The sequence below is a fragment of the Hipposideros armiger genome, unplaced genomic scaffold (genome assembly GCF_001890085.2).
Source record: "Hipposideros armiger isolate ML-2016 unplaced genomic scaffold, ASM189008v1 scaffold_41, whole genome shotgun sequence".
Classification (NCBI taxonomy): Eukaryota; Metazoa; Chordata; class Mammalia; order Chiroptera; family Hipposideridae; genus Hipposideros; species Hipposideros armiger.
In genome coordinates this window covers 4,475,659-4,498,748 of record NW_017731391.1, presented here as the reverse complement: position 1 = coordinate 4,498,748, position 23,090 = coordinate 4,475,659, and the positions used below count along the sequence as shown (strand labels likewise).

General features: G+C 34.2%; 1 protein-coding gene across 1 annotated transcript in view; it reads left to right on the top strand.

The window, feature by feature from the left end:
- Positions 1-23,090, top strand: part of STXBP5 (syntaxin binding protein 5) — a 182,049-nt gene that overhangs the window by 146,508 nt on the left and 12,451 nt on the right. The window contains exons 22-25 of the mRNA XM_019638917.1: positions 5,118-5,168; positions 10,638-10,877; positions 14,195-14,564; positions 14,874-15,039. Coding sequence (XP_019494462.1) covers positions 5,118-5,168; positions 10,638-10,877; positions 14,195-14,564; positions 14,874-15,039 — 827 coding nt within the window. The remainder of the gene's footprint in view (positions 1-5,117; positions 5,169-10,637; positions 10,878-14,194; positions 14,565-14,873; positions 15,040-23,090) is intronic.

Here is a 23,090-nt window from a genome sequence, read left to right as displayed (position 1 = left end):
TGTCACCCTTGAGAGAAAGGAAAAGGGTGAGGTGAGCCCAGCAGCCCCCAGCTTCTGCCACAGAGCGCGTTCCTGTTGCGGGGTGGGGAGAACCAGTGGACTTGCAGGCTCTTAGGCTAAGGAGGCAGAGATTGAGTTCTAAGCTGCTAAGTGGACTGGCATTTGTGAGGCGAAGTACTAGAGAGAAGGGAACTGCTCTGAGGGAATTTCCTAGAAGCCTGTGGGGATTCAGTGCCTCAGAGCCGGGCTGCACACACGCTGAGCAAGACTTCACAAAACCTAGCAGCAGCCACCTGCTGTGAGGGTGCAAGCTGACCAGTGATACCGGCGGTCATTCAGGAGTGCTAGTTGTTACAGTTAGACCTTGCTGAAACCTCAGTCACTCTGTAGATGTCCCAAAAAGGCCACTCTGAGCATTAAAGCCATAACCCAGAGCTAAATTTAAATGGAAATAGACCCACCCTAACAAAGAATAAAACTGAGCCTGATAAAACCAAAAGAATCTGCTGGTAATTTGAATGTGTGGCAGAATAGAACTCAACATCTATTGGTGGATGATGTAATCCAGACTCCCTTCAACATATTATCCACTACGTCCAGCATTTAATCAGAAGTTCCTAGGCATGTGAAATAAAGATTCGCAATCTAAAATAGGAAGATACGATCCATAATCAAGAATTCAAAAATCAGTAGCAACAGACCTCAAAATGGCCTAAATGTTGAAATTAGCAGCCAAGCATTTTTTTAAAAAACATACAGCTGCTGCTATATGTTCATGCACTGAAAGGAAAGAATGGTCATAGTGATTAACAGATGGAAAACATCACTGCAAATAGAAACTTTATAACGAATAAAGTGAAATTTTTAGTACTGGAAAGTTCAATATCTGAAATAAATTCACTGGATGGATTTAGTATCGCTGGATGGAAACTACAGAAGAAAGGGTATGGAACTTGAAGGCCGATATATGCAAATTATATAGTGTGGAATGCCAAGGACTTAAACCCCTCCCCCTCCTCCTGTCCTTTTATTTCCATCTTTCCAGAAGCATCCATAAAAAACAGATACATTATTTTCAAAGGTTGGTGATTATATGGCTTCAGATTTCTCAGCTACACTTAATATGATAAAAATATGGAACAACTGGAGTTTTGGGGGCTATAATTGTGAGCTGAGACTTTCACATATTGCCAGATTTTCTCTGATGCATGTTTTTCTTTGTATTTAGCTGAACAGAAGTTTGTGAAATATGCTTATATACCTTTTTTAAAACTTAAAAATACTTTTTGAAGACTTACTTTAGAATACCTTGGCAGTTGGGGGATTAGTACTGGCAATGATTGTCCCCTATGAAGCTCTCTCCTGAGGAAGTAATCTAAAATATATGAAAATTTTATGTATATTTTTATCATATATGTTAGAAAATACCTTATTGCTCACTAAGTATTCATATAAATATGTAGTCATTAAAATATACTAATAGTTGATATAAGAAAAATTCTTGTTTTAATAGTGAAAAAGAGCAAGATACAGATTTGTATGTTATAGTTCATCTCAACTATAAGTAAAAATGAGTTTTAAAAAAACAGCTAGCAGGAAATACCCAAAATCATGCCTCTTGATTATGGGCATTCATGAGGATCTTATTTTCTGTTTCTCTATATTTTTCCAAATTTTCTATAACGAGCACATAGTTCAAAAAAGCTTAAAGATAAAATGCATGAGTATGGGATAACAGTAAGAAAATGTTAATCTGATCCTGCCTGTGAATCTATTAATTGAGACTTTTTTCATCTAAAAATTCTCATTCTGTGTATTAAAAAATAATTTAAGTTTTAAAATATTTTGGAAAGGAGATTAAAAGCATCCTGAGTGAAAAATGCCTTACACACGAGTTTATACCATGATTTCATGTACATGAAGTTCTAGAATAGACGAACTAATCACTGGTGGAAAAAACATCAGAAAAGTGATTGTTTCTGGAGATGAGGGCAGGAATTGATTGGGAAGGAATATGTGTGACCTTTGGGGGGTGATAATAAAGTTCTGTATCTTGCAAAGGATTTAAGTTGCATGGGTGTATACATTGTCAAAACTCAGTGAATATACATTTAAGATTTGTGCATTTGTGTGTGAATTTTAGGTCAAAAGGAAAATAACTGCCAACAAAAAAATGTTTGGGGAACATACTGTTTTGTGAAAGTGTAGAAAGTCGAAACGGTTCCTTGCTGACTTTGTCTTCATACCCCACAGCCTTAGATAAATATTCCAGACTGAGATAGATGTAAGTCCAGTGTCCTCAGATAAGCACTTTGGGTTCACCTCTGTTGGTAGCACTTGCTAGATTGCATTGGAATTATTTGTTTCTGACAATGAACTGTGAGCTCCCAGAGGGCAGGGAATCTCTGCCATCTGGCAAATCGCTGTCATGTGCCCAGTACATAGTTAATAGATGAATACGTTTCCCTCTGCCCCTGTCCCCACCTCTGAATGATTCTCAACTCATCAAAATTCTTCTCTATCTTTTTTTTATAATAATTGATAGCTAGAATAAACACAAAATAACAGATTAATCTTTTAACATTTGTCATTTCAAGTTCTGTATTCAAGGAGATTGCTTAAAATTATATCCAAATATATCAGCAGCGTGCCTTAAATATCTGTCTTTTGATTGAACACTATGATTGAGTTGGTCGTGTTGTGGTCTCCAATTGTAGAATGTTTCAGGAGGAATTAATAGACTCCGGCATTAAATCATTTTGTGACATTTATTGTGAAGTTACTATATTCAGGAAATCTGCCTAGTCATTTTTGTGTATGGATTTAACCTCTGAATAAAATATCAAAATTAGACCACCTGAAGAATTATTTGAAAGCTGATCAGTTATATTCCTTTTTTTTTTAACATGGTCAAGAAATTCAGTTAGTGCTAGATGAAAAACAAAATTGTTTTATGGGAAGGATTAACTTAAATCTTTAAAACATTTGAAAAGTTATATGAAAGAATTTCTAGTAGAAGTCCTAAGGGAGATTAAACGCATACACTTAGCTACTTGGAATATTACTGTAGAATTAAAGTAACACTGAGTTGTTTATATGAATTGCTCATCTGTATACCATTTTATAGTTTATGAAAAAAATTTTATTTGCTTATTATTAAATAATAATCATTAGCATTTATCAGGTAGTATGCTCAGTGCTTTGCTTAAATCATCCTATGTAATCCTCACAACTCCGAAATTGGCCTTATTATCTATCCTCTTTTTACAGATGAGGAAGCTTTAAGGTTTAGAGAGGCAAAGTGATTGGCCTAAGGTCACACTCACCTAGTAGTTGGTAGCAGTGGATTCAAACTCAAATTTGATCTCATTTCCCAATCCAGTCCCAATCACTATACTTTACATTTCTTCCTTTTATGCACTAGCTATTGAAGCTTGTTTAACAAGTGTTTGTGGTGGACTTAGTATATATACATACTGAGTTGATGAATTAGTCTTGGTTCCTGTTCTGAAGGTGCTTTTAGTTGAGTATCCTTGATGCTCTGAGTGGTCCACAGACCAGCAGCATCAGTATCTTCTGGGAGCTTGTGATAGAAGTGCAGAATTCCAGGCCCTCGTCTGGAGTACAGAACCTGATTTAACATCCCCAGGTAATTGATGTGCCCAATCAGTTTACTAAGCACTGGTCCTCAAGACTTAGAATAACTTGACCAAGTCAGAGTAGTGAGGTTGAGAGAGGCATCCACATCATCAGATGCTAAAAGTATCTTGAGACTACCAGACTGATTTTTCTACTTTAAATAACATGTACATTGTACCTATGCTATTTGGTGAAAACCTCTGGATTCTTTCAAAAGCGTTTAAGATTGCATTTTAGAAGATGGTTTTGGAGGCATAATATCTTCTGATTTTAATGGAATAGGATATTAAATGCAATAGCAACCATTTATATGAGATCAAGTAACCATAGATTTCATTTGGCTATGTTAGTTTTGTATTACATTTTCTCTTTTAACTGAGATCGATTAAGTCTGGGTGAAAATGGGAAAAAAATGGTTCATATATTTGACCCATCGACCCACTAATTAGATTAATGAAGCTTAGAAGTAAAAACTTGATTTCCCCCCATCCCTTTTCAGTTTGCCTAATGCCTCTTTCCTAACACTGGATTTGTCATTTTTTAGATGTGGAAGTTATGTACTATGACTGGATTTCTGTTTGTGTACATGGCGCCCTTATGGACTAGCAGGGTCTGTGCTTTAAATATCTCCTAACAGTCCAAAATTTAACCCAATATACACATTCATGTATTAACAAACAAATGCTTTTTCACAATTTCACGTAGGAAGCACTATTCTGTTTCGCATGCACTGCCACTAACATAATATAGTTAAACAACTCCTAACTTTAAACTACTTCCTAGATTAAGGCAATAACTGATTTTGAGGATGGAAAGTGAATACATAGGCTTTTTTATTCTAATACTAAGGAGAAATAAAAATATCTGTAGCTTACATTTTATAAATACTGTAATTTTAGATTGAGCATGGCTTAGTTTTTTTTTCCACTGAAATGTAAAAAGAGATGTTAATATATCAAGAAATGGTTGAGCCAGATATTTTATAATGTAGTCAAATAATTTGATTGTAGATGTAGATTTGTCCTGTATTCTAGAAATTAGCTGGAAAATAATGAGTAGTAGCTATGAAGATGAAAAGCTAGAAAGATTTTATGGTATCACCTACCCAAACTCAGTCTTATGCCTCTACTGTCCTAATCTGCAACGTCATCATTCTGAGAAATGCCTTTCCTTCTCTCAGAAAAGCCTGATTCTTTCCTGTGAGCCTAAGAAATAATTAACAGTTAGAATTCAAAAGGCTTCCTTGTTGAAGTAAGGGCTTCAACCACAAAAAAAGATATTACATCAAGTAAGTACGAACTTTTTAAAAAGTTGAAAATAAGATTTACTTTCCACCCATAATATTATTAATCACTTTAATTATCATAGAATCTAGATTTAGTAATAAACATATTCGCTTCTATCTTGAAGGGCAGTTGGTGTTAATAAGTATGAATCAAAGATTGTTCAGAACTTTAAAAATGCATTTTATTTTTCAGCAAAGATGTCAAGGAAGTTAAGCTTGCCTACTGACCTAAAGCCTGATTTAGGTAAGTAAAATAAAAATCCATAGCAAACTCCCTTTAATGGGCAGACAAGGAAATCAGAAGGCTTAACATTACCATAGACTTGATTTTCATCGGAAATCAAGTTTAAAATGACTAAGACATGGAAGGATTAGTATAGTCTTTAGAATGCCATCTGTAAATTGTGAAAGATAATTATAAAATCATGTAAACCAAATAATGTATTTCTTCATCCCTCTCATACTTTAGATCTAAACGAAATTTAGTATAAGATAAAGATTTTTGCAGGTTCAGATTTCTATTAAAAGTTCTATCCCATTTGACCATCTGAAAACTTATTTTGAACTCAACAGCTTATACATTTATTTACTTTATAAGAATTTAATATTTTCAAGGTAAATTACTAGCTTTCTGTATTACAGCGACTCTCATATCAATAATCATTATACTTTTTGTTGATAATAAGTTGGGAAATATTTCTTTTTCTATAGGACTTTCTATGCAACTAGTCCATTAGGAAAGCACAGTGAATATACTCACACATTTCCTTTTGTTCCATATCCAGCTCAAAACAGCTCCCTGATAGCCCAGGATAGGGAAAAATGACATTTCAGTAAAGATAAAAATAAAATTTCATGTGATGTAAAGCATGGTTTCTTTATAAACTCATTTTTTTAATTCCAGAAATTTCTATTTAATTGAATAAGAAGTATGATCATGTAAGGATGATTTCACCCATCTTTGTCTTAGAAATAGCTATGTTTTCTCCTTTGCATTTGCTCATCCACCTCATCTTCTCACTGTTCTCTATATACCTTGACTACCTTTGTATACATATTACAAACTTAGGCATTGGTTAATTTCACCATACTAATTTTAGCATTTGTAAATCATACACTTATGTCAGTTGTACTGATAGATAGAAAGCATATAATTACGAGTTGGCGTCTTCTGTTGTCATCAGTAAAAGGTTACATTTCTGAACATAAGAAGAACAATTTAGTAGAACCTCTAGTATCACTGGTATCAAAGGAATAAGAATTAACCCTAGAATGTAGGATAACATGTTTGGAGAAGGGCATAGTTCCTTTCACTATAAAAATGAAAGACAAAATTTGAACCCAGTGGATCTGAGACTTCCAGTATACATTTTTGTTTCCAACGAGAGGCTCCAGAGTTTGCATCAGACTCTCAGGCCCATGATTTCAATAACATTAAATATGACTAGTTAAAATGGTTTTGAATCTTTTAGTGTCTTAAAAATCTGAGAAAATACATGTAGAAGTACTTTTAAAATTAGTAGAAATATCATAATCACCTATTTTTTAGAAGAATAGTTATAAATTGTGTAATAATCTAATGTGTACTCCATGCTTTTATAAGTCATCTTTAGTTTATGTTTTAGCTTGCGTACCCATGTATTTCAATGTCCTAAGCCAGTTATAACTGATTGATGTAGGTGTTGAAACAGTCGCCATGTTGCCTAAGTGATTTCCCGTGCAGTCATTGTGATGCTGAACTATTTTTTGATAAAGTATTCTTTGCTGGTAATTGTTTACATTGGCTAGGGAGACAATGGGGAAAAACAATTATACAGATAGGCTCAAACTGCCAGGTGTTGCTGAAGCTGAGGCTATAGGATTGTCCTGCAGCTCTGGAAGCTTCTGTGAGTAGAATTCACTATGAGGAAATTATGCAACCCTACACCTTGACTATAGCCTCACCATTTCAGATTCCATGGACCACAACTCAGGAACCATGGGTGATACTGTCAGACTTCTGATGTCAGTTTCAAGTGTCAACCACAGCAGGCAACACATCTAACTGTTATATACCTTGATGTGAATTCGTTTTTGTCCTGATTTTACCCTGACCACATTCACCTCTTAGCATTGTGTTTTAATTGGGGGAGATAGAAGTTTTGTGCATTAGACTCTTTGTGGGAAGGAGAGGGTGCTACGTACAAGTACAATGCTCTAGGCATCCAGAGAGTAACATGAGAGCAATGATTTTGTGACATGGTTGTATCAGCTTAGAGATGGATGGAGGTATTAATGACAAATTTTATCTGAGTTTAGAGATGTACCAGAAGACCACATAATCAAGGTGTGTGTGTGTGTGTGTGTGTCTAAAGTCTGAATTTTAATACTCAATAATAACAGAAACCCTCCACTTGTATGATATGGGAGATGTGACTAACCCTGTGTCTATCTGGACTTGTCTAGCAGAAGGTTTTGGACTTGGACATGGGCACAAATCCCAACTCTTCTATTAACTAGCTTTGTCATCCTGAGCAAGTCATTTAACCTGTCTGAGCCTCTGTTTTATATTATTTGTTAAGTTGTGATGATAATACTTTTCAGGGTTGTTATGTGGATTCCAAGAATAATAAATTATTTGGTATAAGTGTTATAATAGTGAGTAGCACAAGGTAGGCTTTGCTTAGTGGTAGCTATTTTCATTTCTGCTCTGGTACTAGAATTAAAATTAAAATTTCGATTCCATGTGTTTAACTTGACCAATTTCTAAAATTTAAGCCACGAACACCCACAACATCTAACTTAATAAGTAGTCAGTGGAAGTTGTAATTCATGAACTGCTGGAAATTCTAACGTGTTTTCAAACAGTTATAGGCAGATAAAATAAGCAGTCTAACTCTTAAGTTCAAAGTTGATTCTGCTTCACTTTGTTTTCCCATATTGATTAGTCTTAGGAGTTTCTTTGGCAATCTAATTTTTATAGAGAAGTCATATAATAGAAGTGCAATTGTAGTTGATGAATTTTATATAGTTAAGTTAGCCCATTAAATTAAAACACTTTATTTGGCCTGTAAATTAACATTTGAAGTATTAGATTGTTGTGAATCACCTATTTTAATTTTAACATATCAGTAAGAGTTTTTACACAGGTTAATTTACACTGCAGTTTATTTGATAATATAAACTTATCACATTTTCTTGTATTGAGTTTATTTTTATCATTAGGTCACAACTGAAGATACATGTTTATTCATTTTGTATGTATATGTTTTATTAAAATAAATATTTTTATCACTGGAAAATAAATTTAAAATTTCTGTTATTTTACTAAAATAACTTTGGAAACTATGAAGAGTTAATATTTGAATCAGTATCCTAAGACACACTCATCCAGTAATGAGTTCTTGTTTATGAAAAGTTGTTTCATTTACAGTAAGCAGTTCTTTTCTACAGTGTCAGAAAGTACAATCTCAGGCAAAAAAAAATATATATATATATATATATATATATTTATATATATATATATATATATATATAAATATATATTTATATATATATATATATATTTTAGAACTGTAGTCAGAAATGACCCCATGCTGTTGTCATAAGTAGTAGCTTTATTGTTTTCAGAGGCTAACTGTAATCAAAATTATATTGTATATAATTATTTGGGGTAATAATTTTCAGTCTACAAATTTAAATTTGATTATGAAAAGCTTTGGAGGAGTATAAGTAGGATCCAGTTATACTTTTTTTATTTAATAAAATACAACTTAGAAGACTTTAACATGTTTTATTATTTTTCATATTATGAAGTCATTTCTTTCATGATAACATTGAAAGAAAGCATGTGATGTGAGGAGTGATTTATTAGATGTAAACAATGGAAGCTACTAGAAAATTTAATATACCCCAGTGGTACAGCAGAAATCCATTCATTTACTTCCTTTTAGCTGCAGATGGCTCTTCAGCAAATACTTCTTGCATGCTTTTTTATTGGGTTGTCGGAAAAGTCATGATGCATTTTTGCAACAAAAAAACATAGAAAAATTATGTCATGACTTTCCAACAACCCGATATATGCAAGGCACTATGCTAAATTCAGGGCATCAAAACGTCACAGCCCTTGTACTCAAGAAACTTATAGTCACTTTAGAGCGAGGCCTAAGACAAGTCAGAAAGAACTACAGAACAAATGTACTATTAGTGCCATGGGAGAAAGAAAACTATATCAAGATTCAAAAGCAAGAAAAACTATGTATGGTTTTAGGAATCAGGTTAAACTTCATGAAGATGACAGTACCTGAGATAAGCACAATCTTGATAGGTAGAGAAAAGGGTGAAGCAAGGGCACCAATAAGAAAGAAAACAGAAGCAAAAGTCTAAACGTAGGCAAGCACGAAGTATATTTGGAGAACACTGAATGGCTCAGATTCTTTCCCACAATGAACTGAAGCAGAGTGGCATTGGGAGACTCAAGGAGGATATGCTGGAGATATTTTGTGGAGAGCCTTAAATATTTAAATAAGATTATAGGCATGATCAAATGAAGAGGAACCACTGAGGATTTTTAAAATAGAAACGATAGAATTGTAACTACCTTATTTAATTGACTTGTGTTAGAACAGTGACAGTGAAGGTGGAAATATCACTTGGGAATTGTGCAGTAGAGGGATGATGGTGAAGACATGAACTTAGGGTGCTGGGAGTTGATTGGTAATGGAAAGAAAGAAGCAACCCTGGAATAAAACAACATAGGACTTGGCACCCCATCAGATGTACAGGTAAAGTGAAGGGGAAGAACCAAAACTGCCACTCATTTAGGGGACAAGTGTGTTATTAATAGAAATAGTACCATTAGAAGAATTTAAAGCTTTTGGGCAATGATGAGTTTTGATTTTGCATAGTGAGACATAACAGGAAAAAATTCCCATAAGCGTTTAGAAATGCAGTTTCAAGAGATAAGGGGAGGCCTTGAGACAGATTTGAAATCGACCAAAAAGAAGAAGGTAGCTGAAGACAAGAGAGTGTTTCTTAGTATAATTTATAAGTATATCTGTTACTACAGACAGAGCTGGGTGAAGGGAATACACCAGGTATCAAGTCAAGTGTGAACCAGATGCCATTTATACATTGTGATGAAAAACCTTAGGCGAATGTGGATTACAGTTAAAATGGCATTCAAGAAATGTGAAAGCTAAATTTTTATGGGTTAAAGGCCTTTATATGGACAGATTGGGGGAGGGGGGAGTATGTCCATCATCCAGTAAATTTGAAGGTAGAATCAGAGTACTTCTAAATGCATTTTTTAAATGTAAAAAATTGAAAATACCCACACTTCTAATTCTACCTAACCATAAAATTGTGTTACCAAAGGAAGAAACAGCACCATGAGAAAAGAAAGTGGTGTAAGGGCTTAGAAGGTGGTATAAGGGCAGCCAGGATACCAACAGAGAGCTGCACTAAAAACCATAGAGATCACACATCCAAAAACTTACTGGGATGCACCCAGCTCAGTTCTGAGAAGTATGGATTTGATGATTTGCATTTTATATGTAAGCAAAGGAAAAGTTATTAGCATACAAACTGTTTTTCTTTTCAATTAAAAGATTAAAATTAAATGTGCAATATAGATTTTTGTCTTTTTGCAGGTTAACTATTTGGCCAAATTTATACCAAACAAAAAAAGTGATATTTTATAACTTGAACAGTCTCACATTTTAAATCATTTCAGATGTGAAAGATAATTCCTTCAGCCGATCCCGGAGTTCAAGCGTAACCAGCATTGATAAAGAATCCCGAGAAGCGATCTCTGCTCTTCATTTCTGTGAAACTTTTACTCGAAAGGCAGACTCATCTCCTTCCCCGTGCTTATGGGTTGGCACGACCTTGGGAACGGTGCTCGTCATTGCACTGAACCTTCCCCCAGGAGGAGAGCAAAGACTTCTTCAGCCAGTAATCGTGTCTCCAAGTGGTGTGTATACTCCGGTGCTGCACGTACAGTGAAGTTTTGATTTGCTGTAATTTAATAGAAGCCTTTGCTTTTCATTTTGGAATCAATCTAAGAATCCTAAAATGTAAATTAAATGTGGATAGTTGCAGTCTTATATTTTTAATAAAGGAATACATGCAATAATATTCCAGAATATCATTTATTTATACAGCCATTCAGGTTTTGCATTTTTTAAAACTAGGATCATGTCTAAAATGATTACTATGTAAGAAAATGGAAAAACACTGTTATTCTAATGCATTCCAGGGTACTTCAAAGTATTATGTTCTGTACACAAAAGGATGGTACACATTTAGGAGAAAAACTATGTAGAAGAAAAACACATTTTTAAACATTATACATAAATATATTTAAACGTATATTTAAACAAATATATTTTTAAACATACACTTGGCTGTTTTTAATCTGTAAATGTGAAGTCTTAAAATAGATTACTTTTCTTCTTTGAGGTATTAGGGAAAGGTGGCTTAATAGCAAATTTAAGAAGAAAAAATTTACAGTCTTCATATAGTGAAAATGAGATTGAATTTTATCAAATGTATGTGGAATCTGATAGGTCTGGAAATAACTAAGAATTCTGGTTTCCATTACTAGTTTATGCTGATCTAGATAGAAAAAAATGTGATTTTGCTCATTAGTGTCTCTTGTTTATATAGTAAACTTTTAACAATACTTGGAATTTAGAATTAAAATTTTTGAACTATCTTTACATGAAAGGAACTTCGATTTATTCATTCAATTCAATATTTGAGTATATACTGCTTGCCTAGTTATTAGAAAAGGTTACATAATGATATTCTTATGAATCTCATTTTTTATTGGTAAACAAATATTAGTAAAGGAAAAAAAGCTAGAAAGATGACAATGAAAATGGTAATAGTAATTATGACTGAGTAATGGGGTTATGGGTAATTTTTGTTTTCTTTTTACTGATTTGTAATTTCAAAATTTTCTACAACACACCTGTATCAGTTTATAATAAGAAAATAAATGTTTCCAATAAATAAAAATGAGAGAGTGATTAAGTATAGATAATTTGCTATTAACTACATAAAATATTTAAGATATTTTCTGACTTGCAAGACAATCAAATTAGTTATAATTTCACTCTGATATAAAAATAATTTTTTTTAAAGATTTTTTATTGGGGGATTGGGGGGATGGGAACAGTGCTGGGGAATTGGGGGAAGGGGAACAGACAAGTTGCTGTTGTCTTGTTCTTCAGTCTAGTTGTGGAGGACGTTGCTTCACTGGCCCAAGTTGGCACCATCATTGCGCTCTTCCCGGGCGAGGCAGATCAGTCGCCGGCTTCTGGACGGCCACTCACTGCGGCTGCTGGCCGCTTACGCCGGCTGCTGGCTACACACGGTAGCCCATGGCAACCCAGTGCAGCAGGGGCTGCAGCCTACGCCGTCCCTGGCGACTCACGGCAGCCCAGCTCCAGGTTGAGCTGTTGTTCAGCATCTTAGCTGCAGAGGGCAGTGTCACTGGCCCTCATATGTGGGATCCGAAACGGGGCCCTCTGGCGTCCGAAGCTAGTTCTTAACCATTGTGCCACTCGGCCAGCCCAAAAATAATTTTCATATGTAAAAACAAACCTTTGAGTTCCATCTCAAAGGTGGAATCTTTGAGATTTATTTTTTTAATAAGGTACCTATTTTAAAATGTCACAGTGACATTCATGTTATGTTATCTGTATTATATAATAACTATGAGGAAAAGAGAGCTGTTTTTCAAGCAGATGGGTTTCTGTACTTATGGTCTATTTTGTCGCCAATTTATTTTTTCCTTCAAGAGGAGAGCCCAACAGTTACCACTGCTCTGCTGAAAAACATATAAAACCCTAGTAACTATAGGACAGGCATACATTTAAATATTATCTTGGTACATTTTTAGAAAATCCACTGTATCTCACATATGTTCATATGTGTAGTTCTCAAATTAGCCAACTGTTTATAATAAATTGTCTACTTGCAAAACCTGGACAATAGACTGAGGTTACCAGATTTAGCAAGTGAAACACGGGATGTTCAGGTAACAAATACTTTTTAATTTTAAGTATGTCCCATGCAGTATTTGGAAAGCTAATGTAGTATTTGGGACATACTTATACTAAAAATTTATTCATTATGTATCTGGAATTCAGATTTAACTGGGTATTTTTTATTTTATCTGGCAACCCTGCCATAGACAAAATATATAAATGCAAAGAAGAAAGGAAACAATATTTTGTCTTCTAAGAAGAATTTTGAGAGAACATTAGGAACTCTTCCTCTTAGAAATAAAAAAAAAAATCAGGAAAAATTTTTGCAAACTATAAAATATTATGTAAGTATAAAGTAATAAAATATGAAAAGTCTTTTAAAATAAACTGGGAGGCTAAATCAAGTCCGTACTCTCCCTGTCATTGATTTCCAAACTCTTAATACTATCATTTAGCTTACTTAGAAATCAGCATAAAGCATATTTACATTTTCAAGGATGTAGAGGAAAGGAAGTCCCAAAGCAAGTCAAGAAATATCACCACTAAATTAAGATTATAAGTTGACCAAAATGATACCTTGAATGTATTTGACATTTACTAGTAAATAGTTTAAAGGGAAATCATGATTTTCTGAAGTTATGTTTAGAAATATGTGGAAAATTCTTTTCTCATTGGCCCTGTAGCTCACTACTGCCCATTCAAAATGCAGTGTGAGCTACACATAGAATTTGCATTTTCTAGTAGCCATATTAAAAAAGTAAAAAAATAATAATAAAATTAATTTTCATAGCATTTTATTTAGCCCCATATATCCAAAATGCTGTTATTTTAGCATATAATCAGTATTTTTATTGAGATATTTTATTTTTAAATATTTTTTGTAGTGAGTCTTCAAATCAGCATGTATTTTACCCTCGTAGCATGCCACAATTTGGACAAACCACTTTTGAAGTGCTGTGTATATAGCCACACATGGCTAGTGACTGCCATGTTGGACAGCGCAGCCCTAGGTGCCATCTACTTTGCTCTCATTCTTGTTGGCAGTACACTTGCCAGGTTTGAGAGAAGGTATAGTTCCAGAAATCCCAGCATTTATGTTTGGTGGTACCTATCTATTTGGGGCATGTAATACTGATATATTTTTCCAGATTCAAATATCACCTGAAGTATGAATCCTGTCAGTACGCCAGTGTCCTGTTTTAGTTTAGTATACATTTAATATATTTTTGAGTGTTGGAAAAATGTATTTATTGTGTGGATTAAAATATTTGTCTACTAAACTCACATATTTTAGGTACTATCTTGAGGTTGAAAGGAGCGATCCTGAGAATGGCATTCCTGGACACCACAGGCTGCTTGGTGCCCCCTGCATATGAACCCTGGAGAGAACACAACGTTCCTGAAGAAAAAGACGAAAAGGAGAAACTGAAGAAAAGACGGCCAGTCTCCGTATCCCCTTCCTCTTCTCAGGAAATTAGTGAGAACCAGTATGCAGTGATCTGTTCTGAAAAGCAAGCAAAAGTAATCTCACTGCCAACCCAGAACTGTGCTTACAAGCAAAACATTACAGAGACCTCATTTGTGCTTCGTGGTGATATCGTCGCTTTGAGTAACAGTATCTGCCTTGCCTGTTTCTGTGCCAATGGACACATCATGACTTTCAGGTAAGAGTTTGGGAGTTTTTAAAGCACAGATAATAGCATTTCCTCCTTCAAGACATAATATTACAGAATTATATTCAGCTTGAAAGAAAAGCTTTTATTTATTTACAGTCTTATGAATTTAGAATTTAATTTCATTCAGTTAATAGTGAACAAGTATATGAGGAATACAAATCATTTTTATCTCCCAATCGAGTGCACTAAATCCTAAGGTTTATAAGGTCCCTGTCATTTTTACCTTCTATAATAGTTTGTTCAAAACTAAAACTACCTTTTTTTACTATTAACAAGTTTTTCATTTTTTTTCTCAAGTTTGCCAAGTTTAAGGCCTCTGTTGGACGTGTATTACTTGCCCCTTACCAACATGCGGATAGCCCGAACGTTCTGCTTTACCAACAACGGACAAGCCTTGTATCTTGTCTCACCTACAGAAATTCAGAGGCTCACTTACAGTCAGGAGACCTGTGAGAACCTTCAGGTAAATAACGAAAATATTGCTATGGTTTCTCCAGAGGTAAAGTATTATTCTCTTAGGTCCCTTATAATGTGCATCCCTCACACTCACAGTGTACAAAGGCACCCACATGGGAAAATCCAAACCCTTTATTGAGACTTTCAGAGCACATGCTTTGAGACTTAAGTAGCTTCATCAGACGCTTGTTATAAGAGGGACTTCATCTCATTGACTCATATTTTTTTCTCTCCAGTGATGGCAAAGATATATGAAATGGTACATACATTTTACACCCACTCTCCACATTAAATCAATATCCATTATACACACACGCCCAAAATATCCTTTTTAAACAAGTATGTTAATGTGAAAATAATTATATTTACGTGTATTTTAGGGCAAATTATGCCATCCCTTCCCTGTAATCACAAGGATATATATGCATTTAAGAAAGCATAAGGTTTAATAGTTTTCCTGGGTATTTTTGTTGATGTCTTTGTGAGCGACTACAAACAAATTCTTTAAATATAAAACTGTCTTTTTCAAATATTTGAGTGCCTTACATGCTTATATATAAGAAATAATCATTTTAGCTTCACCATTTAAAGTAAAATTGCTCTGGAAATATTGAGCTAAAATATTAATTTCATATTTGACATTCAGAGGAAACCATATCTAAGGGAACTTTATCATGAAAGTTTTTGCAGTTGATTAGCTGTATTTTACGCGTTTGTAAATTTGAATTCATGGCTTATTTTTAGAACATGAGCTTTAGAGTCAAGAAGACAGCCTTGCTAATTACAGAATTATGTGACCTTAGACAAGTTACTTACTGGCTCTGAGCTTCATCATTTTTAAAATTAGGAAAAAATAATATCTATGTCATAGGTCATAGTGTGGATTAGGGGAGACAATGCACATAAAGTGCTCAGCATAGCATATGCTCAATGTCAGATGTTAGTAGTATTATTTCAGTAAGCTGGACTGTACTGAAAATGTACTCCTAATGATATTATAAACCTTGAGAGTGAAACAAAAAGACATGATATTTTAGATTGAAGTTCCCATTTATATTTGGGTGGAAGTTTTTTCAAAGACTTCTAAGTTTTTTAATTAAAATTTTGCTCTTTATGGGAAAGATAAAATTTTCCTTTAGTGTTCCTTCAATAGTAAGATGTTACTATATTAAGAAATATAAATGGACAATTGAATATATTTTAATTCATTTCAATCTGAAACATAGTCTTAATTCAACTATTCAAAACTCTAAACATCACTTTTCTGGAATCAACTTATTGTACCCTTTGATCAGTGTTTTCTCTTACTACTTTAGTAAAAATCAATAGCAGATGCAGTAAACGTTACCAATTTATATTTAAATGAAATGGTCATTTAGTAGTGCACGCAATTTATTTTAATCACTATCTACTATGTACCTTCATAATATGAAGATAAATGAAAAATGGACTCTGTTCAAAGTTTGTGATAGAATGTTTTCTTTGGACGATACTGACATTTTATTTACCGCTGTATTTTCGGTGCTAAAAATAATGCCTTGCTAAAAATCCATTGAGTAAAGAATACCATGAACTTTACTTATAAACACTATTCCTTGGTTCCCAGAATGCCCTGTTACATTGTGCATTCGTTTAACTTTAACCAAAAAAAAAGTAGGCATCTTCTTAGATGCCTACAAACATTAACCAAGTTTCCAGCCAAGGTGAAATAATAGGGACCAGATTAACCTCCCTGCCTGAAACAACCCAACACACACAAAAACATGAAACAAGGGTTTTCAAGATCCTGGACATCAGGCAATGAAGGAAAGTAATCCCTGAGAGATAAGAAACAAAGGAGGTACTCCAGCTTTAACGCCTTGATAGAGTTTCCAGAACATGGCACACAAATAAGGTACCGAGACAAAGTATTACCTACTTTCCAAGTTGAGGAGACAGAACCAAGAGTCTAGGAAGACCAAGTAAGGGAGAATTCTTAGAAAAGAAAAACAAAGAAGAGAGAACCATACAGAGAACTCTGGAAATCTGCAGAGGGTCCCCCAAGAGTATTCAGTCAAGTACTGTTCAGCACATGCATGTAGATAAACGCTCTGGCCAGGGAAAGAACCATCTAGAAGGAACAGAGGGAGTTAAGCCCTGGTGTCAGGGCCAGAAACAGCGCCTACTCCTAATAGCCAGACTGGAAAATACTTACAATTCATCAGTGTATCCATTTCCTGAGGCTGATGTAACAGATAAACAATAAACCATAAACTTAGTGGCCAAAACAACATAAATTTATTCTCTCAAACTTCTGGAAGCCAGAAGTGTGAAATAAGTTTCACTGAGCCAAAATCAAATTGTTTTCAGGGTCCTGCTCACTCCAGAGGCTCTAGAGGAGAATCTGTGTCTTGCCTCTTCCATCTTCTTATAGCTACTGGCATTCCTTAACTTATGGCTGCATTACTTCAAGCTCTGCATCCCTGGTCATGCTGCCTCCTCGTCTTCTGCATGTGTCAAATCTTTCTGCCTCTGTCTTTTAAAAGGGAGCTTGTAATTGGATTCAGTACTCATCCATTCAAACTAACCCAGGATAATTTCCCCATGGCAAAATGCATAATCACATCTACATAGACCTTTTCTTGTCAGGTAACATTTATGGGTTCCAGATTAGGATCTGATACCTTTAGACAGCCATTATTCAGCCTACTTCAACTGGGAATTGGGTAAAGTACTCAGGAGGTCTTGGCTCTTTAGTGTGGAATAATTACCCTTAAACTGAACAGTGCTCCATACCTGCCTAACAAGTCATGAAAGCAAGACCGAAAAGGATCAGAATGTTTTCTAGTATCCCAGAATAAAGCTCAAGGCAACTTAGAGGAAATAAAAAATATCCAGTGCCCAACAAGGTAAAAAAATCACATTATCTGGCATCCAGTGAGATTACCAGCCATGCAAAAAGACAGGAAAACATCATTACTGAGAATAATAATCAGTCAATAGAAACCAAAGCAGAACTGACTCAGACATTAGAATTAGCACAGAAGGAAATTTAAAGCAGATATAAATGTATTCCATAGGTTCAAAAAGTTGAGTGAAGACATTGAAGATATAAAAGGCCAAAATTGAATATCTAGAAATGAAAACAGTGTTGGAGATGAAGAATATACTAGATAGGATTAACAACAGACTGCAATGTAGAAGAAAAGATTATGTAACTTGAAAGTATAGCAACTGAAAAAAACAACAACCAACAACTGAGTGTTTAAACTTGGCAAATTTATAGCACTAAAACACCTATATTAGAAAAGAATTTTCTCATCAAATCAGTGACCTCAGCTTCCACCTTAAGAGACTGAAAAAGAAGAGCAAATTAAATCCAAAGTAAGCAGAAGAAAGAAAAATAATATTGAAGTGGAATCAATGAAATTTAAAACAGGTAAACAAAAAAAAAAACATTGAAACTAAAAGCTTGACTTCTGCAACCAATAAAATTGGTCTCAAGCGAGACCCATTATAAAAAGAAGTTACAGATTATCAATATCAAGAATGAGAGAAGCGTTGCTTAAGAGCTCACTCAAGAGTTTGAGCTCTGAGCAACAGCTGTTCGAGTCCCTGCCCGAGCTGAGCAGCCACTGAGCTGCCAACAGGTGGCAGGATGGCTCAGCTAAAAAAAATAACTAAAAAAAAATAAAATAAAACGGAGTCATTAAAAAAAAAAAAGAATGAGAGAAGTGACATTACTATAGAGTCTACAAATGTTAAAATGGAAAAGGAAATATTATAAACAACTTTATGCCAAAAGATTAATGGACAAATTCCTTCTGAGACACAGGTTACCCAAGCTCATTCAAGAAAAGATAGATAACTTGAGTAGTACTGTATCAATTAGAGTGACTGAAATTAAGGTTAGAAACCTTGAACAAAGCGTATTCCAGGCCCAGATGGCTTCACTGGTGAAGTCTATCAACATTTCAGGTAGAAATAATACCAGTTCTACACAAAACTCTTCCAAAAATTGAAGCAGGAAATGCTTCCCAACTCACTCCATCAAACTACCATTAACATGATACCAAAACTAGACAAAGACATTAAGGAAAAGAAAATTACATATAGACCAATATACTTCAAATATATAGGTTTAAAAATTCTAAACAAATTTTAGTAAATTTAGCAAAGGATAGTTCTGTTCATGATAACTTATCATGACCAAATGGGATTTACCCCAGAAATGCAGGATTGACTTAAAATTTTTAATCAATATAATTCACTGTATTAATAAGCTAAAAAAAAAATAGAAAGCAGTTAACAAAATCCAGCATCCATTCCTGATTTTTAAAAGTATCTCAACAAACAAGGGATAAAAGAGAACTTAAAGGACATCTAAGAAAAATCGATACATAACATAATACTTAATAATGACATACTGAATGATTTTTAAAATCAGGAGCTAGAAAGGAATGTTCACTCTCAACACTTCTTCCATTCAGTGTTGTATTTAAGGTTTTAACCACTGCATTCAGGCAAGAAAAGGAAAGGCATCCTGTTTGGAAAGAAAAAAATAAACCTGTTATTATTCACAGATGACATGATCATCTATATAGGAGATATTGTCACGTCCAGCGTGGCAAGGGCAAACGGGTTTCTCTTAAGGGGCGACGCAAATTGAATAAGAGCAAGAGACAAAAGTAAGATTAAGAGCGAGACCAAGGGACTCAGCCAGAGAAGACTGAGTGAGCCCCGAATCAGGTCAGCGCATGGCTTTTATTGAGAAATTTGAAAAGAAGTGAAACTGCTTCACTGCTGTCAATCAATTTGTAACCCGTGACTTATGTGTGCCTTAAGACCTTTTCCATTAGCATTCCCTTTGTGTTCCAACACATCCTGTGCCTTCACACTTCCTCCATGTAGCCCCAAGACACTTTGTTACTGTGTCCTCCCAGGGGAGATAACTATTATCATTCCAATAGGTCCCAGTCACCTGAGACACTCCCGAGAGAGTTTTACAGATATCATTCCATCCGGCCTCAGTTTTCCGAGACACTCTCTGGACTAATGGGTCAGAGGCTAATGCAGGGGGGTGGTAACGGAATTGGCTATAATGCAACAAGATATAATGAAATATACCCCAAAAGCTACTACAAATAAGTGAATTTGACAAGGTTGCAGGATATGAGATTGATATGTAGAAAAAAAATTGTTTCTATACTAGCAATGGACATTTGGAAATTGAGATTTAAAGAACACTGTTTACAATAGCAAAAAATATGAAATATTTTGGGATAAATCTAACAAAAATATGAAACACTTTTACAGTGAAAGCCACAAAATATTGAAAGAATTTTAATCTGAATAAATTGAAATATGTACCTTGTTCATGGGTCAGAAAACTTAATATTGTTAAGACAGTTCTCTCAAAATTGATTTGTAGATTCAAAGTAGTTCCAAGTGAAATCCCAGTGGGATCTTTTATATAGGAATTGAAAAGTATATTTTAAAATTCATATGGAAATGCATGGGACCTAAAATAATAGGCAGAACAACTCTGAAAGACAAAATTGAAGGGCTAACACTACTTGATTTTAGGAATTATTGTAAAGTTAAAGTGATCAAAAGAGTATGATGTAAAAAATGTAATACACATACACACACACACACACACACACACACACACACACACACACACACACACACTGGAATATTAGCTTAAAAAAGAAGGAAATCCTTACATTTATGAAAACATGGATGACCTGGGGGGTTTATGCTAAAGGAAATAAGTTAGACACAGAAAATCAAATACTATATGATGTCGCTTATACGTGAAATCTAAAAAAGTTAAACTAATAGAAACAAAGTAGAAGGATGGTTACCACAGGTCAGGGAGTGAGGGAAACAGTATAAGCGATCAGATTTAAGACAAAGAAGTTCCAGAGACTTAATGTACAACACGATGACTGTAGTTAATAATAATGTATATTTGAAGTTTTCTGAGTAGATCTTAAGTATCCTTACCACATACACAAAAAAGTAGCTATATGAGGTGATGGAAATATTTTATTTAGCTTGATTGTGATAATCATTTCACAATGTGTACGTAACATCAGGACATCGTATTGCACACCTTAAATATATACAGTTTCTATTTGTCAATTATACCTCAATAAATCTGGAAAATAAAATATTGAGAATAAAAAAAATTAATGGGTTCCAGGAATTTTTATTACCAATGAGAGGTAGTTAGTCAAAAGTATATGTCTATGGATTGAAATACTTAAATTTCTTTCTACAGCATTATTCTAACCATAATCTTGCGTGAAAACAGAGGAAAATTTACAAGTTACCTTTTCAAATTGATGATCTATTTTGATTTATTTTTGAGCCTTAAATAAAACCATAATCATAAAGAGGTGGAACATACCAATTAATGAGTTTAAACAATTAAGTTAATAACTGTTCTAACCACCTCAAGATTGTAGTCTATAAACAAAACCTCACGTACCCATGTAAAAAGTTGATGACAGTTGAATTATTTAAATATATTACATATTCAGTATTGACATTTTTTGCTGTGCTTATCTTGGAAGATATTTATTTAGACTCACTATTCCTACAGGGTCTTTTTTTTTTTTTTAAGATTTTTATTGGGGAATTGGGGAGATGGGAACAGCGCTGGGGAATTGGGGGAAGGGGAACAGACAAGTTGCTGTCCTTTTGTTCTTCAGTCTAGTTGAACACCTATATTAGAAAAGAATTTTCTCATCAAATCAGTGACCTCAGCTTCCACCTTAAGAGACTGAAAAAGAAGAGCAAATTAAATCCAAAGTAAGCAGAAGAAAGAAAAATAATATTGAAGTGGAATCAATGAAATTTAAAACAGGTAAACAAAAAAAAAAACATTGAAACTAAAAGCTTGACTTCTGCAACCAATAAAATTGGTCTCAAGCGAGACCCATTATAAAAAGAAGTTACAGATTATCAATATCAAGAATGAGAGAAGCGTTGCTTAAGAGCTCACTCAAGAGTTTGAGCTCTGAGCAACAGCTGTTCGAGTCCCTGCCCGAGCTGAGCAGCCACTGAGCTGCCAACAGGTGGCAGGATGGCTCAGCTAAAAAAAATAACTAAAAAAAAATAAAATAAAACGGAGTCATTAAAAAAAAAAAAGAATGAGAGAAGTGACATTACTATAGAGTCTACAAATGTTAAAATGGAAAAGGAAATATTATAAACAACTTTATGCCAAAAGATTAATGGACAAATTCCTTCTGAGACACAGGTTACCCAAGCTCATTCAAGAAAAGATAGATAACTTGAGTAGTACTGTATCAATTAGAGTGACTGAAATTAAGGTTAGAAACCTTGAACAAAGCGTATTCCAGGCCCAGATGGCTTCACTGGTGAAGTCTATCAACATTTCAGGTAGAAATAATACCAGTTCTACACAAAACTCTTCCAAAAATTGAAGCAGGAAATGCTTCCCAACTCACTCCATCAAACTACCATTAACATGATACCAAAACTAGACAAAGACATTAAGGAAAAGAAAATTACATATAGACCAATATACTTCAAATATATAGGTTTAAAAATTCTAAACAAATTTTAGTAAATTTAGCAAAGGATAGTTCTGTTCATGATAACTTATCATGACCAAATGGGATTTACCCCAGAAATGCAGGATTGACTTAAAATTTTTAATCAATATAATTCACTGTATTAATAAGCTAAAAAAAAAATAGAAAGCAGTTAACAAAATCCAGCATCCATTCCTGATTTTTAAAAGTATCTCAACAAACAAGGGATAAAAGAGAACTTAAAGGACATCTAAGAAAAATCGATACATAACATAATACTTAATAATGACATACTGAATGATTTTTAAAATCAGGAGCTAGAAAGGAATGTTCACTCTCAACACTTCTTCCATTCAGTGTTGTATTTAAGGTTTTAACCACTGCATTCAGGCAAGAAAAGGAAAGGCATCCTGTTTGGAAAGAAAAAAATAAACCTGTTATTATTCACAGATGACATGATCATCTATATAGGAGATATTGTCACGTCCAGCGTGGCAAGGGCAAACGG